A 17413-nucleotide genomic window follows, 5' to 3' on the forward strand; every position below is an offset into this window, starting at 1 on the left:
GAAGATAATTAAATAATAACTTCATTGACCAGAAGTAAAGGATGTCCATGTTAAAAATAAAGATGAAATGCCTTCCTTCTTGGGAGGCCAAGGCCGATTCTTCAATGATAAGATTCCCTTCCCAGGAGCCAAAGCCATACTGACTGTGTACAGGCTGATTGTTTGTTTGTTTTTTGTTCTTTTTGAAAACGTGAAGCAATGTATCCCTGACTTGTTTAATGTGCTTTGCTCTGACAAGACATGAAATTGTGCTGAAAACCCTGCTTCTCTGCAGCAGTTCCTCAGCATTATCTGGGAAGCTGGTTTCCGGGCTGTAGTCCTCAGTTTGGCTCCAATAAAACTCTTTTCTATTCTTATTATTGACTGCTTATTGATTATTTTTGTTGACAGACTCTACCTCTGAATATTCAACACAGGTATTCAGACCTAGAGCAGGAGGAGGAGGTATGGCAGATTTTCAATTCAATGGTCAATCACACTTAAGTGATGAGACCCTAAACTGGGTAAACTGGGAAGCCTAGACCAGAAGGAAAGGGCCAGAGCCTGACTGTCCTGGCGCTACTGACTGCTCCATCTTTATAGAAGGGGTTTGAGTTTAAGTCAATGAACAGGGCCCTAACAATTTTACACACTGTAATCTTCCAGACTCTCCAATTCCACTGATTGTCCTTCATGTTCAGAAAAGGTAATGTTTACTACGCCGCCTAGCAAAGACCTCACCTACGTAGGCTTTTCACAAGGCTTACTTGGCAAGGTGCAGTATTTCAAATTTTCTTTGTAAAAGTAACCTCAGATACTTTTCTTAGGAAAAACTATGCAGTTAGAAAAAATATACAAACTCTTTCAGAATATAAAAGCATCGCATGGTGTCAAGAATACAGCCAATGAGCCTTCAGATAATGCTATTTTAAAAAGTTTTCTACTCTTTTCTTTTATTGTTTCTCTCATGGTCACTTCAAATGTCAAGGCTTCCTGGTCATAAATGACTTTAAAACACATTTCTTCAAAGTGACTGTACTGAGCATTTAACGTTTTTCAACCCAAATGTGAGGCATGAGGCCAAATCATGACGGGGATCCGATTATCACTTGACCTTACTGAGCAATCGATATATTTTTTTTTAATCTGTCAATGAAGTAGCGAATGTAAAAGTATCCTGAACATCCCAAAGAATTGTAGAAACTAGTATCAGGATGATTCTTATAAAAATATAAGACACTCACATACAAATGTAATTATTAAATTATTAATCTCCACTTACAAATAATTTCTCTCCAGCAAAACTGGGCTTTCCCCAATGTTACTTCTGTGGCCATAACTAGAATTGACAGTCTAATATTTTAGTTGCCATAATAAAATAGTTGTACCATTTACTTTAGATTAGTAACTGCCAGGTACCGTTCTAAGCTTTTCATCTGTGCTCATTCATCGAATCCTTATTAAAGTCCAGTTAACAGCTCTGTGCAAAGATGAGGATACAGTGTATGAGAGAGTTTTATGTCCTTTAAGGCATATACTACTAGGGGCAGATATGGAGACTGAACCCTAACTGTTTAGCTGCCTGGAGAATGCTGTCAGACACATAAAACACAGCATTTCTGTATATCCTGTCCAAAATGGTACCCTGAGCACATAAAAACTTAAGACAATTTCTATCCTCCGACATTAATGGTCAATCGAAAAAATGAACTGGTTCTCACTTCCGTGGAGTGATTTCAGGATTCAAGTGCTTCTAATCATTAAGAAATGCAAACAGGCAACTGTCTAATTGTACTAATTGGAGCAGTTCCAATAAATAAAAGATTTCAGTGTAGTGGAATTTCAAGTGTTGAGCTCTTCGGAATTAAATATTCTTCCATGACAAATGTGTCCTCCAAATGATCGTTGATAGAAAATATATTAACTATGGACACAAAGGGAGCACCAGCTAGGTGACATTGTGGCACTGTGTTTTTCCTGACCTAAAAAAAATTATGGCAGGTAACTATTTAACAAAGTAGCTAAATCTTTTAACATGTTTCCATCCTACTGAGGGTCCTGCAGTGCCCCCAGTGGTTCTGGACCATCTCAGGAGTATGAAGGTTGAATGCTGTGCTTCTCTAGCTGCTAGGATCATATCAGGTTTTTAGTTTAAGCCTAGAACATTCCTAGCCACACTGTCCTCACGGACGATCATGTCAGGAGATTATTACTCAGTGCTGCTGCTGTACTTACACCAGGGGGATGGCGGGGGTGGGGGAGATGGAGAGTTGGGTCACCAAGAGGCATGTGGGCTCCCATGGGAGGAGTGTTCGCTTAGACTCAGTTCTGCCTTAGTTTTCCCTATGAATCTGTGCAAGACACAAGTTCTCTGGACACAAGCAAAAGAGAGTGGACTTATAAACCTGAAAGTCACTTCAAGTTCAAAAATCTTATAATCTATCTCTGCTCATCAGCATGATCTGATAAAAGCTACTTGTCCCCCCCCCCCAAGGTAATTCTTTTCAATTTAAGAACTATTATTTTATTTAGAGAAGTCTGACATAGTTACCCAAAAAAGTCAAACGACACTTAAACGCCAATGCTATAATGTGTGCATCTTTTCAGATCTTTTTACATGTGTAAAGAAGTAACTTGACTTTTCCCTACATGAAAATGGGAATGGCATATACATACTATTTTGAATTTTCAACTTAATCCTTTATCATGGACATGCTTTCGTAAAGGCAACACAGTGTGCTATAGAACAATTTATTTAGCTATTTTAGGATGACTGACATTTAAGCTCTAATTTTTCACTATCAGAGAGAGAGCTAAAATGAATATGCATATATTGCTGAAGGATGTATCACATTTCTGGGCTAAAATATCTGCCACTTTAGAATTGTGATTGGTATGGCCAAATTATCTCCTCCTTAAATTTTTCTAGATATACAACAATAGTGTATGGAAGTGATTTCTCTATGTACTTGCTAACATGTGATATACCAAGTATAGTTTTACAAATGCATTGGGGAAAATATAACATTCATTTTTCAATGTTATTTTGATCAATAATAAGTTTAGGGTTCTTTTCCTACATTTATCATTTATGTTTGTTCTTTCTATAAAATATTTATATTTGTTGCCCATTTTTAATCAGGTCCTTGGCCATTTGCTTATTGACTGAATGATGCTCTTTCTATATCAATATATTTCTAGGACACCATGGTGCACAGACTCTTAGGGTGGTCTCCACAATCCCTGCCTCCTGATGTTTATGTCCTGTACAGTTCCCTGCCCCTTGAGGTGGGCAGGACCTGGGTCTTACTTCTAACCAATAGAATAATGGAAAAAGTGATGGGCTACACATGCTCGCGTGTCCATGATCATATGATTACATATAATACCGTAGCACCCTACTTGCTGGAGTCTCTCTCTCTTTCTCTGGCTTTGAGCCATGCTGGGAAGCCCCATGAGGCAAGGAACCATGACGGCCTCTCAAGGAACTGAGGGTGAGCTCTGGCCAATGGCCAGCAATAAACTTAAGCTCTCAGTCCTACAACCACAAGGAATGGAATTCCGCCAGCCACCTGAGTCATCTCAGGACTGGGTCCTTCCCCAGCTGAGCTTCAGGTTAGACTAAAGTCCCAGCCAACACCTTGATTACAGCCTTGTCAGATCAGAGGCAGAGGGCGTGTGACCCAGCTACTCTGTACACAGACATCCACACAGAGAAACTATAATCCTATCTCTGTGCTATTTTAAGCTTCTGGGTTGCGGTAATAATGTTACATAGCAATAGCTTGCTGATACAGACAGTGTTGAGAAGGAAGACTCCTCCTCCAATCGTCCTTCACAGCTCGATTTTCTAGCTCTTAACTGTTCCTGGTGATGTCTGGTCCGGCAGGGAGGATAAAAGTGGGGAACAGAGGACAACATAACATGATCTTGCTATGAATACCTTCCACTTTCTGACTCGATTCCTCCTTAATTTGGGACAAAGAATGAACACTCACTAAAAGGCATTAAAAAAAAGTGGCTCAAACCTCTTTTTCCGATTTTAAGGTTTAAAATAAATGACGCAAGATCTCCAATTTATGTACTTTTTTTCCTTCTCACAGGTTTTGTTCGTACATATAAAAGAAAACCCATCATCACTTCACTTTGTCATGTAACACTTCATATTATTTTTATCACAACTGTTTTTTAAAAGGCCTCTTATTGTCCATCCATCACAAAATTGAAAGAAAAACACATGTGCCAGGAGCTATAAATCATACCCCCAAGTTTGGCGTGGCTGTAGTTTTGGTACTTTCGGGTCAGAATACCCCTCATTTTTTAAATACCCTGACACCATGTCTCTTCTATTTGTCTTGTTGCCACTAGAGAACACTGGGAAAGTAATTTTGTAATTGCAGTGGTAAAAGAAAGAGATTAGTTCTTCTTTGTTCTGTAATCCTCTTATATAATTCTTTTAAATTAAAAAGCAGAGAGAGAAAATAGCCATGAAGATCAAAATGACAATTGTAGGTTGACATATCTGAACACGCTCTAATATCATTAAATTATTATCACTAGAAGAAGAAAAATTGCAAACAGCCCAGATACCTTACTTTGTATACAAAGAGAAACAATTATGAGAAAGAAACATGAATGAATCAAATAAGGGTGGCAAAATAATAACTTGGATATAGTGTTTCAAAGCTAATTATTTTGACATGTTCTAGCTTAGGTATGTGAATAAATAAATCATGCACAGTGACCTGAAAAAATCATTACTGATACCTTCTATTGGTCATCTCTTTCCTATGAGTCCTTTCACAAAATATTTTCAACACATTAATTTGACTCACAAAAAAATGGAGAGAATCAGGTATATGAGAACAGTTGTTTATTCACTGAAGGAATAGTGAACGTATAAGGAAGCATGATGACAGTGTGACAGTTCCAAGAATGTCTTTCGATTCTCCAAATGTTAAGATCTATGAAGTATCACTTTGCTGTACACTGGAAACTAACACAACATTGTAAATCAACTATATTTCAATAAAAAAAAATCTATGAAGTAAGAATGATATAAACAAACGGAAACAAAACCAGCAATGTTCTTGTTTGTTTGTTTTGTTTTAGAAGATCCTAAACTTTCAATTTACAATCTTATGAAAGATCATCGTGAAACACAGTAAGTAACAAAGAAATTCAGATGAAGGAGCGATTGGGTGACTGGCTTACGGGAGAGGTAAGTAGAAGCAGACTCAAGCTGCTAGGCTTGGGATAAATGGAATCAAGGTGCATTTCAGGATGTGCATTAAACTGATTTAGCTGAAGTTGGAGTCACCAGGAGGAAGCATAGAGACAGAGCGTGAGAGATGAAGCCGGATTATGAAACACTCTGAAAGTCAGTTTGGGGGAAACACGCTGTATTCTGCACAAGTACATATAGTACTTAGGATGCCAAAACACACTGCCAGTAAACCAAAAAGCGCTTTTTTCCCTACCCAATGTTCTGTTTGTATTACATTCTGGGGGTCATTACAACAAAACACGACAGTTACACCAACAATCCTGGAACTTGGCGGGGGAAAGATGTTTAAGGTAACAAAAATTCCCGTTTCCAAGAAATAGATTCCCAGCCAAAGAAGGGTAGGGTCTGACCCACTGGCTGCGTGAGGGAAGGAGGAGGGAAGGCCAAGAAAAAGATGTATATTTTCCTATTTCAGGAAATAGTCTTAGGACAGTAGTTTACATGCCTTCACATTTGGTCTTTTAGCTTTAAGGACCCACAGAAGAATTTCTGAGGAGTCTTCCATCAAGCATCAATATTTATAGGTTCATCGACACGCTCAACACTTAACCTGGTCCTCGCTGGGCTTTAAAAAAAGTGTGGGGGGCGGTGTCTGGCTGTACTTCCTCAGGGCCGGTTCTCACTCACCTTCTTTCCCACTCCTTTTGTCCCTGTTCTTTCTCCTCCACTCTTTGAGAGGCTGTATCAAGATCTCACCTCTTATGCAAACTCCTCTCCAACATCCGCATGAGCTTTAATGTCTCTGACACAGTCTAATATTTGTATAAATGCTAATAAAAGTCAAGCTATTTTAGTTTTGTTCTTGCTTCTGTTTTGAAGGATGTAAGCTCCAGGAGGGGCGTCACAGATTCAGTCTTCTTTGTTAAAGTGTGTAGGTAAATAGCAAGTACTTGTGAATTCCAGTGATACTGACTTGAGTGATTCTAGTGGCCACCTGCTGGGATGCTTCAAGTGAGCCGAAGGGTGACTATAAACCTATTTAAGAGTCTAGACTTCCCAAATCTCTTCTCTGGCCCCTAGGTCTTCATTGCTAAGCACAGTAGTTGACTAGAAACATACATTTCCCTCAAATGATAGCAGCTCCTTCTAGATGCTTAAGTGTAATAATGAGATGATTTTTCCCACTTGACTTTCTCTTGATGTTATCTACAAAAAAAATTTTAAAGTATAAGGATTTATATTTAGAAAATGTCATATTGTTTCCATCTAAAAGGGAGCATCCTACTGAGCAGGTAGCCCACACATAAACTGCAACCTCATTTCTAGAGCCAGCACCATAAAAAAGAGAAAACTCCAATGGCTGGATTTGACTTAAATTGTTCACAATAATTATATTTTGAAAGAAAGGAGAACAAGAATGAGATGGATAGGAAGGCAAGATTGATGCCGAAGAAATTTACATTTCTAGCGCAAGAAGGGAAGTATCTGCTCCATTTTGTTAATTTCTTGTAAAAATGTGACCCTTCTTATGTTGTCAGGGTCCCTCCTCTATTATGTACGAAGTGTCAATCACACCCTGCAAGTCTTAACTATCCACAGCTGTATTATACATCAAAGTACATCACTTTTCTAACCACACACAAAAAAAGTCTGAAACAAGGAGACAAAAATTGTTGACAGCCTTTGAACACACTCTGGTTCATTCTTTGAAAGAAAAGTGAATATCCTTAAGCCCAGGAGAATCCATTTTCCTAAGAAGGAGCTGTGTTTAACTTTCTGTATCTCTGAAGATTCTCTATTTGCATAAAAGTCAAAGGTCTGTGGTGCTGATTATCCATTTACTGATAGAAAAAGGAAGTGAAAATTCACTCAGAGAGTTCTCTGGTTTTAAGAACTCGGGTCAAGGGTGCGGAATTTTATAGGAACAGGAATGGCGAGAGCCCACCATATATTTTACATGACTCTCAACTTCACGTAGACAATTACTCACTTGTAAAAGATCAATAAAGACACTTTCTCTTAAAAACAAGAGGAGAAATAAGTAAGTTTCTGTGAAGAAAGGCACAGAGATTCACCAGGCATCTGGAAAAGGACTGCTTAGAATTCACAATTAATTTCAAAGGCTTTAATTCATTAGAGATCACTCCCCAAATAATTCTAATTTTAATCTAACACTTAGCTCCTTCTTCTGTAACACTAATCATATCAGAGTATACTAAACAGTAAAAGAAAAAAAAAATAATTTATTCGTACGGCATTTTTATATGAAAGAGTACAATTATCCCTTGAAGTCATTCCATAATATAAACACTACAGACAAGGAACTTGAATCTCAGCTTTGCTGCAAAACCATTAAAAAAAAAAAAAATGATTAAACAGCCTAGAATGATGAACACTGATAATGGGGGCACTAATGATAAAGAAGAAATCTTCTGAAATAATTGCACAGTTTCATAATATAGTATATTTGTCATGAAATCAGGGTGGGCTAATTAGCCTGTGAAGTCTACGTGAAGAGGTTATTAGATTTTGAGGACTCATTGAAAGGGAGGTCGAGATAGACAGATAGAAAGATAGATAAATAGACAGATAGAAAGATAGATCTCTGACACCACCCAAAACTACTATTGAGAATCACCTGAGGGAGAAGCCTTGGGATCTGCATTGAAACAAGGCCTCAAGTGATTACTATGCACACAAAGTTTGCAAAAGATTATTCAAAAACTCGGCATCAAGGCCACAATGCCAACATCTACTACGATAAAGGTAACATGTTTAGTACCCAAAACATACATTGGAGAAATGCTTGATGTCCTCAAAAGCTGCTCTGATTCCACTGGGACTCATGTGGCTTAAAATTATCTGGATAAATCAGGCAGACAGTTGGATTTACATTAATCCAACATGCCACATGAGGTTTTCTTGGATCTTACTGAGGTGAAACAAAACACACACAACCCGAAAATAAATGAATAAAGGTGCTTAGAATCAGGGTAATATTTTATGTAATTTAAATCTCTGGTTGCAATAATATCCTAAAAGTGACTCATTTGTGAAAAAAACTGGGAAGTAGTAGTACCAATGAGATTCTTTCATGCCTCTATCTCCCTTGATCTCATGTTAGTAACAAGGATAATTTTTAAATCACAAAGCATTATTCATGACTTCCGGCTTTCCAGACAATGGGGCAAAATCACATTAAGATTATAAGCATTAAGATGGAAGTATCACTTTTATTCTACTTATATTTGCAAAGAATGACAATCGTGAAATATCCCTTTCCCTTTTATAGCTTTCCCCGAGCTAAAACTAGTGCAAAATAAAGCAGGAGGATTTCAACCAATAAATTGCAAAATGTATTAGAAGCATAAAAGATACAGTAGTTATTTTTAATACATGTCCACGCCTGCATGTTTTTCATTCACCAAAGAAGTTTTAGCAAGAGATACATATAGTGGGTCAAAGTAACAGTGACTCTAAATCAAGTTAATTTGTTGTAATGTTATTCCTAAGTAGAATGTTTCCAGCATATGCAGAAGGAGGTTTTGCTAAATGAGACAGTGTGCCTAGCGATGATGAAATCTCCTGCACCTAGAACAAAGATGTTCAAGACTAAAGACAGACCGTGCAGCCTCCTTAGACCACTGAGGGCATTTCCTCTCCTCCAAACTAGGGGTTGGTATAAACGGTTTAAGGAAATTGCAGCTAAATTCAAAAATGAAAAGAAAAGAAAAAAGTGTTTCATACTCTGCATCCAAAGAGGTTGATCTGTGGGGGGGGGGGGGGGGGGGAGGACCACACGGTATGCATTATTTCCATAAAGCTGCTACAGTCAGTTTTAACCAGTTCAATGAAAAATTTTTCTTCTATTCTTTTTTTCTATAATGGGAATTTTAATTCTGGTACTTATCCACTTGCATACTTGGGCCTAAATTCCACCCTACATATGGACAGATTAATTAGTCAAAGGTCATTTAAGATCATCTTAACATCACTGTACAAGAGACTTATTTCCTTGCACTTAGGCAAATACCTAAATATGATTATCTGATTTTCATACTCACAGGTGGTCCTGAAATGGACACCCAGTGAGCTAAGCCCAGTGGCCATGCAACTGAAGACAAGCTCAAGGGGTTGATTTCCTTTAGGATCAGTTATTTTCAGCCCAGCCAAAGTGTCAATTTCTTTGCCCCAGATGGCACATCCAGCCAATCCTCCTGTTAAAAACATTATCCATGTCTGGTCTCCATGGTGGCCTGACTGCAAAGTGAAACTGGTTTGATTCTATCAGTTACCACTACTGGTCCAGTAATCCAGCTTCCTACTCCAGCGGCACAGGGACCAACAGGCTTTTAAATATGACCAGGTAACCCAAGGACGCAAATACCGTAGGCCGTACAATATCTATACCTTTAACTCAGATGTCTTCTTCTGATGTATTAGCTAAACAAATAAAATTAAAAGACAACATAGCTTTGTCATCTACTCTATGCAAGGAGTACCCAATCAACTTCTTAATTCCAGAGAGAAATGAACCTCACCAGAGAAATAGAAAAGGCTAAAGGGAATGTGAAGTTTAAATCGCACGTATGCAAGTCCTAGTGGCTTATTTTCACTGTGAGCTCAGCAGAAAGAGGCCCACTTAGAATTCCGTAGAGCACAGAGTATTTAATATGCCATTTGCATTTTGACAGCTTAGAAATGTCTACACTGGATTTGCTATTTCCTCTGCAATGAGCGCTAACCTGCCACGGAGCCTTTGTTTATCTGTTTCTTAAAGGAAGCAGAACCATTTTCTTGACATTTTCAAAGCCCTGTTGGCGTTTGTTTGAGACAAAAAACTGGAGACTAAGGAAGCATTGCCCCCAGGAGGAGCTGCTTCTGCCTGTATGGACTTTCCTTTTATTTTTCAGTAGTTGTGGCATGCTGGCTTAGTTGCCCTGCGGCATGTGGGACCTTAGTTCCCTGATCAGGGATCGAACCTGAGTCCCCTGCATTATAAGGCAGATTCTTTACCACTGGACCACCAGGGAAGTCCCTGTGCGAACTTTCAACTGTAGTTCTGGCCTTCTTCTCATCAAGCAGGACTGGCCAGCTGAAAGCCAATATCAAAATAGTGATTCCCTTTCCTTTCAAGGTCTGTGTTTGCAGAGATTCTTGAGACCTGAGGGAATTCTACTACCACTTACTACCTGCTATTGGCTCCTCGGGACTTGTTTAATGAGACCTCACTGTCCTACTAGTCAAGTTTACAAAACCTGTCACTTAGGAAGAAAGCCTCTCCTTTGCTTACCTTTTTAAGGACTTAAAATCCCTAATGAAGAATTATATAGGTGCTCCAGAAGCACTAGCGCTATGGGCTGAAGAGTTATAAACTGGAAAAGAAAAAACAAACAAACAAAAAAAACCAGAATCCTTTGACAACTCAATAAAAAATAAATGTGATTTGCTAAGCAGATCATGAATGCAGAAACATTAACTTCCTTTTAGATGGCCTGCCTTTTTAGTGATCAGGGGTTGCCCTCGAAAGCCACTTATTCACAGGAGTTCCTGTCTCCCCCAGGAGAGAGTATATATATACATATGTGTGCAGTGGCCCAGCCATCAGGATCCTGGCCAGCAAATGAAAGGTCTTAGCATCCTTCCTGGTGATGAGAATTGAGGTAACTCACATAGAAGTTGGCAGGTTTGGGAAACACCTCTCTCTCTCTCCCCCCGGCTCCCTCCTTCCCTCTCTCTCCTTGTAGGGTTTCTGTGGAAATTTGGCAAGGCATACTTAAATCTCTTTGCTGGGTGGGTTGGTGACTTTCAGAATCAGGGATTTTGAGAAACACTCCACCTTTCTCTCCCAGGCTTCCTACGGTGAGACCCATAGGGCTACTATTATATGTGCCTCTTTTTAGGACACTTTCTGAATAATGCCTGCAAATAGCTGCATTCTCCTTGCTGCACAAACTGGCAAAACACAACTGAGAAGCAAACTTTGTCCAAACAGGCAGTAGATCAGCCGCAGATAAAGGGCGCAAATCTCAGTGCTCACGGAATGAATTATTCCACCTACTTACTAGACGAATATTGTAGAGGCTTTCAAGCCTTCTTCCCCCTCCCGTGGTCCCTGCAAATGTGCTGCTTTTAAAGAGGTATGTATACTTGAGACTCAACCTTTACAACAGCGTTAGTAATCAAAAAGAAAAAGAGTATCACAAGGGAATCCCGGGTACCCCAGGCCGAAAGCACAACCAACTACAGCTGACAACCCGGGTACTGAAGGTACCGGGCTCTGATGACCGCGACCGCAGCCGCCTCCAGCCTCTCACGACTCGCAAACAGGTCACGAATTCCGCCCCACGCATCAAAACTCTCCGCCCGCCTGCGCGGCCGCGGGAGCCGCCACCTGGGCGCGCGCGGCTCGGCTCCCGCGGCGGCGGCTGGCGCTGCCCCCAGCGCTCCCCGCTCCTCCTCAGGGAAGCCCTCCCGCGCGCCTGCGGCCCGGGCGCCCCCCAGCAGAGGCCCGACCTCGGCCACCCGGGCTCGCTCGCCAAGGGGACTGCGAGCCCCGCTCCCGCCCCCCAGCCGCCAGAGCGCTCGCAGGGCCTCGCCGGCGCTGGCGTCCCCAGCCTCCTGCCCGCATCCCGCTCCCACGCGGCCACCTGCGCGCCCACTTGACCCCGCGGGCGCGGAGGAGACGCGGCCCCGGACCCCCCGGGGGGTGATGGGGAGCTACGCGCAGGCACCGCAGCCTCCGCCAAGCAACAGCGCAGGGAGCGCGGCCGCTCCACGCGCAAATACACACACACACACACACACACACCCTACTCTCGGTGCCTCACGCGCAAATACACACACACACACACACCCTACTCTCGGTGCCTCACGCGCAAATACACACACACACACACACACACACCCTACTCTCGGTGCCTCACGCGCAAATACACACACACACACCCTCTCGGCCCCTTACGCGCAAATACACACACACACACACACACCCTACTCTCGGTGCCTCACGCGCAAATACACACACACACACCCTACTCTCGGTGCCTCACGCGCAAATACACACACACACCCTACTCTCGGTGCCTCACGCGCAAATACACACACACACACACACACACCCTACTCTCGGTGCCTCACGCGCAAATACACACACACACACACACACCCTACTCTCGGTGCCTCACGCGCAAATACACACACACACACCCTACTCTCGGTGCCTCACGCGCAAATACACACACACACACACACACACACACACCCTACTCTCGGCCCCTTACGCGCAAATACACACACACACACACACACACCCTACTCTCGGTGCCTCACGCGCAAATACACACACACACACACCTACTCTCGGTGCCTCACGCGCAAATACACACACACACACACACACACACCTACTCTCGGTGCCTCACGCGCAAATACACACACACCCTACTCTCGGTGCCTCACGCGCAAATACACACACACACACACACACACACACACCCTACTCTCGGCCCCTTACGCGCAAATACACACACACACACACACACACACACACACCCTACTCTCGCTGCCTCACGCGCAAATACACACACACCCTCTCGGCCCCTTACGCGCAAATACACACACACACACACACACACCCTACTCTCGGTGCCTCACGCGCAAATACACACACACACACCCTACTCTCGGCCCCTTACGCGCAAATACACACACACACACACACACACACACACACCCTACTCTCGCACCGCGCACGCCAGGGGGCCCGGGACCCTGGGTTCCACTTCTTGGTTTCTGCAGCCGGCACCGGGGACCCCCAGCGCGCAGGAGGCTCTCTCTTCCGTGCGGCTGCCCCTCCAGGGAGCCCAGGACTTTGCGCCCCTTGCCGGGTTGACCCAGGATCGGCCAGGGCAACCCCCGGCCCGTCCCCGGCCGAGCCCAGAGGCCCGGCCCACCCGCGCGGCGGCGGCATGCGCCCGGCACACAAGTGTGCGGATTATTAAGCAGCCCGGGCAGGGCCGCCGCCTCCTCGGCGCATCAAGCCCTGCGAATTGCAGGGGAAGGGCGCTCAGAGCGCGCGGAACCGCGGGGAACCGAGAGTGCGCTCAGAGGCTGAGCTGCCTGCCGAGGCCGGGAGGCGGCCGGGGCCCAGCTGGGCTTGGAGCGCTGGGGAGAGGGGCGGGAAGTTGTGCAGAGTTGCGTAGCAGGTGTTTCCTCTCCGCGCAGGGGCTTGGTGGGACCCCCGACACACAGACGCACACCTGCCAGGGACAGCCCCCTTTGCCCTCGACCCTTCCTGCTTCGCCCTCTGTGCCCAGCCAGTCCAGCGCGCCCGGAGGCCGCTGCCCGCCCGCCCGGCTCGGCTGGCCGTGCCTCCGCGGTGGCTCCATCAGCGGGGCGGCTGGACCAAGCCGGGCAGGTGGGCGGAGGGTCGGTGTCTTCGGGAAGCTCCCCAATCCCGAGCAACCCTGAGCTCCAGCAACTAACCCTGCGTTTGCGCTCCCTGGGATCGTGGGGCGCATTCCCACAGACACCCCTTGTGACACCCCAGTGCTTGCCCGGAGGGGCTGGTGCCGAGCTGTCGGCTCTCCACCAGCCCCGGACGCAGGTGGAGAGGACGCCTAATCTGCCGTCGCTCCATCTCGCCCCAGGCCGGGCCCATCTGGAGTTTTCCTACGGAACCAGAGACAGTCCTCCTTCGCCTTGTCAATCACCCCTGAATCTGGAACACTGAAGGAATAGAAAATGGGAGGAGAAGAAGATGGAAGAATCTAGAGAGGAAAGGGGAGTTTTACATGGGAAAGAGCAAATAGCCATTAAAAAGAAAAACAAAAACAAAAACATGATTTGACTCCATCCTTTAAAAAGGAAAAGAAAAAAATTATATAGATATTTTCGGGAGTGGGACGATGTGTGTTGATTGACGGAGCGCGGGGGGAGTATCCAAGGAGGCTACAATGAGGAAATGGGGGCAAGTACTTTGCAATGTGAAAATCCATCTATATCCCCTCTCTCTCTCTTCTCTGTCTCTCTCTCCCTGTCTCTCTGAATCAAGAGGGACCTTGTTTTCTTTCCCAGAGAATAGACAAGTGCAGGAGCTGCTGCCAGCCCCGAGGTTGCAGCCCGTAGGCTAGTTGGCGGAAAACATTCCCTAACTCGTTTCAAGGAGAACACCAAGTTCACGGAGCTCCAAGCCGAGGAGCGACCCGGGGACACTCCTTCCCCTGACCAGGGATGGCAGGGGGGAAGAACCCTGTGAGCAGGCGACTGTGGCTGGAGCTGAACCCCGTCCAGGTCTCCCTGCTCTCTCCACGCACCTCGCCGGCTCCTTCCAACTTGCAGGGAGCGAAGTGCGGGGAGAGGAAGGAGGGGGCGGCCTGGCCGAGGACGTGGGAGGGAGAGGGAGGAAGGGTGCGCGGTGCCCGGTCTGCAGGCCGCTTCGCCCGTGGCGCCCGGACCCCGAGAGGGCCAGAACTTGCCGGGCCGCCTCGGCCCGGGCCACTTTCCCAGCCGCTCCGGGTCCGGGGAGAACGTCCCGGGAACCACCGAGCCACCCGGACCCGCTGTGCCCACATCGCCGAGGAGGCACCACCGCCCGCCGCGGCGCGGTTTCAGCCCAACTCGGGGTTGGCTCCTTTCTCCCTAACAGCCCCCAGCGCCGAGAGAGGACAGACATTTCGTTTCGGCCCAAGTCAGGGGGAAGGAGAGGCGGGGGTGGGGCGCGGGAGACGAGGGCGGGCAGAGGCGATGGAAGCCGCCTCCCGGCATCGCGATCCCCGGGCGTCCGCGACGGAGAGCCGCCGGCGGAGGCCGGCCACTCGGTACCCTGCCCTCCTCCAAACGGGCCCCTGGTTCGCCAACGGGGCCTCGGAGGGTTCGCCCATCTCCCCCGGCAGCCGGCGAGCCCGCCTTACCCTTGGCTGCGGGGAGGAGCCCCGCGCACAGCGCCAGCAGCGCCAGCAGCGCCTTGCATTTCCTCCGCGGAGTCATGTCTGCAGACACTCCACACGCGCACGACACCGATGGCTCTTCTCACACGCGCCCGTCGCCTCCGAGGCACGGCACGGCTACGGACAGAGCCGGAGAATCACCGGAGGGCAAGGCGAGCGGGGGCAAGATCCCGGTCCCCAGACCGGCCGCGCATCCGACGCCTCCCGCAGGTCTGGGCGCCCGGCTGGCTTCGCTCTCATAGCATCGGGTCCCGAACCACTGCAGGCACGGCTGCGCTGCTCCGAGCGCCGACACCGGGCTGCCGGGCCGGGGCCGGGGCCGGGCGCCCGCCGAGCCGGGCAGGAAGGCACCAAGGCGGCGAGGCTGCGGGAGGAGGCGAGGCGGGGAGAGGAGCGCGCGCAGCCGGGAGAGACCCGGAGCGGAGGCAGCTGGAGAGCCAGCCAGCGAGTGGGAGCTGCGGGAGGGACGGGGGGGGGGGGGGGGAGGGAGGGGGCGCGAGGGGAGGAGAGCCAGTCTAGGGAGGGGAGGCGGAGAGCGCAGAAGACAGGCTGCTAGCTGCACAAGGAGCCGCTGCCGTGGCGGCCGGACTCAACCATCCCTACCCACGGAGAGGGGAAGGAGGCTGGGACGGCGCCATCCCAGACAGAGCCCGGCCTCGGGCCCCGGGCTCCCCGCGCCGCGCCGCGCTCTCCTCGGCCTCCGGCGCCGCCGTGCGCAGGCTGGGGAAGGAGTCTTGGGCGCTCGCGCGGGGGACACGCGCGCCACACACCCGCGAGAGGCCAGGCCACCGGGCGACTCCGACACCCAGAGGGAGGCTGCGAGGGCAGGGGCTGGCCTCCGTCTGCCCATCTCTCTTCGTGCCTGCCCGGAGAGAAGCCCCCTGCGTAACTTGGGAAAGAAACCCAGTGGGAATGAGAGCCACCAAGGCTCTAACTCCAAGGGAGGAAAATAAACATCGATTTACTTTATTTCGAGATCATTTTTGGCAAGATGACGACTGGCATGGAGCTACAAAGCTTTTCCGATGTCCTGACTTAGGGTTAATCACGCACAAACCTACGTTCAGAATAAATTCAAAATTAGGAAGGGTGTCTAGAATTGATAGTGGGGTCTGGTGATGAGAGATGGCGTGCTGGCACACCTTCAGGTGCAACCCTATATAAAACGGAATGGGTCGGGTAGGGACTTGAGGAGAAAAGAGAGCTTCTTTTCTGAATCTGCAAAGAGATAAACGGAGCAGAGAGAGAACCCGGTGGTTGATAGAATGAGCCAGATTTCACCCAACTCCTAGAGGAGGTGTCCGAGCAATCTGGGGGGAATGTGTAAGGCAAGGCATTTCAGGGGAAGGTTCATAGAAAAATAGAAACCATAGGTGAATGCTAGTCTTCCTACAAAGGGTCATTTGAAGGATTCACCGTTTCGACCAAAAAGGGTTAGATAATTCCATTACAGATTGGAGGAACCAGAACAGGGAAACCCCACACCTTAGTAAGAGAGGATTATATTCTGTGTCCAGAAGCATTCCAGAACACCAGCAGTCCTAAACGCTGCACCCCTCACATCGCTGGGTGATCTTGGTGGAGTGAAGGGCCCACTGTTGGCAACGGGTCATGAGCTTCACTCCACCTGCGTTTTGTCGGTTCGTCTGCAAGATTAAATAGGTTGACCAATTCATAATGTTTTAGACCCCTGCCTTCTTTTTCTTAGGTTCCCCTTGTCCCAGCCGTCACTGGGATACATAGAAACGCAATGGTGAATCCAGGAAATGAGGGGCTACAGTCTTGAAATTTCAGCACCAAAGCATGGTAGGCTCGGTCTCCTTTTCCTCCTTACCAGGAAAAACTGGACCCTCCATCAAAACTCTCCTCCCTCATACAGAGGTGAGCGTCTGAAGAGGAGGGGCAAATGTGCTTCTCGGAAAGTTGCAGCCCTGGATATGACCCGGCTTTTCTACTTGCCGAGTCCTATTTTGCCCCAGTCATCCCTGGGGGGGAGAACAGAAGACAGAATGGCACAATCACTGGGGAATTCACAGTGGAACCCAAATTCTTTAGGCTGAACTAGGCATGTAGAGACGAGGGTTGTCCCTTCTGAGGTCTTAAATCAGATCCCAGATGGTACCTGTAACTCAGCAAGTGAACAAAAACACTTTTTAAGACCCATTAAGTGCTCCAGTAGTTCATCTCGAGCGGTGCATCAGAAAAACAATTGATCTCTTTGGAGAACTAAAGAGCTGACTTCTTAAGAAACGTTGTC

At 46.8% G+C, this 17413-nt stretch overlaps 1 protein-coding gene across 1 annotated transcript in view; it reads right to left on the reverse strand.

Annotated features, from left to right (window-relative positions):
• The window catches only part of CSMD1 (CUB and Sushi multiple domains 1), a 1790960-nt gene extending 1775400 nt beyond the window's left edge, over positions 1-15560 (reverse strand). Inside the window, exon 1 of the mRNA XM_082374695.1 lies at positions 15121-15560. Within this exon, the coding sequence (XP_082230821.1) occupies positions 15121-15196 (76 nt within the window). The 5' untranslated portion in view covers positions 15197-15560. The remainder of the gene's footprint in view (positions 1-15120) is intronic.
• Positions 15561-17413: the final 1853 nt, after the last annotated feature.

The sequence above is a fragment of the Balaenoptera borealis genome (assembly GCF_965194805.1).
Source record: "Balaenoptera borealis genome assembly, chromosome: 21".
NCBI lineage: Eukaryota > Metazoa > Chordata > Mammalia > Artiodactyla > Balaenopteridae > Balaenoptera > Balaenoptera borealis.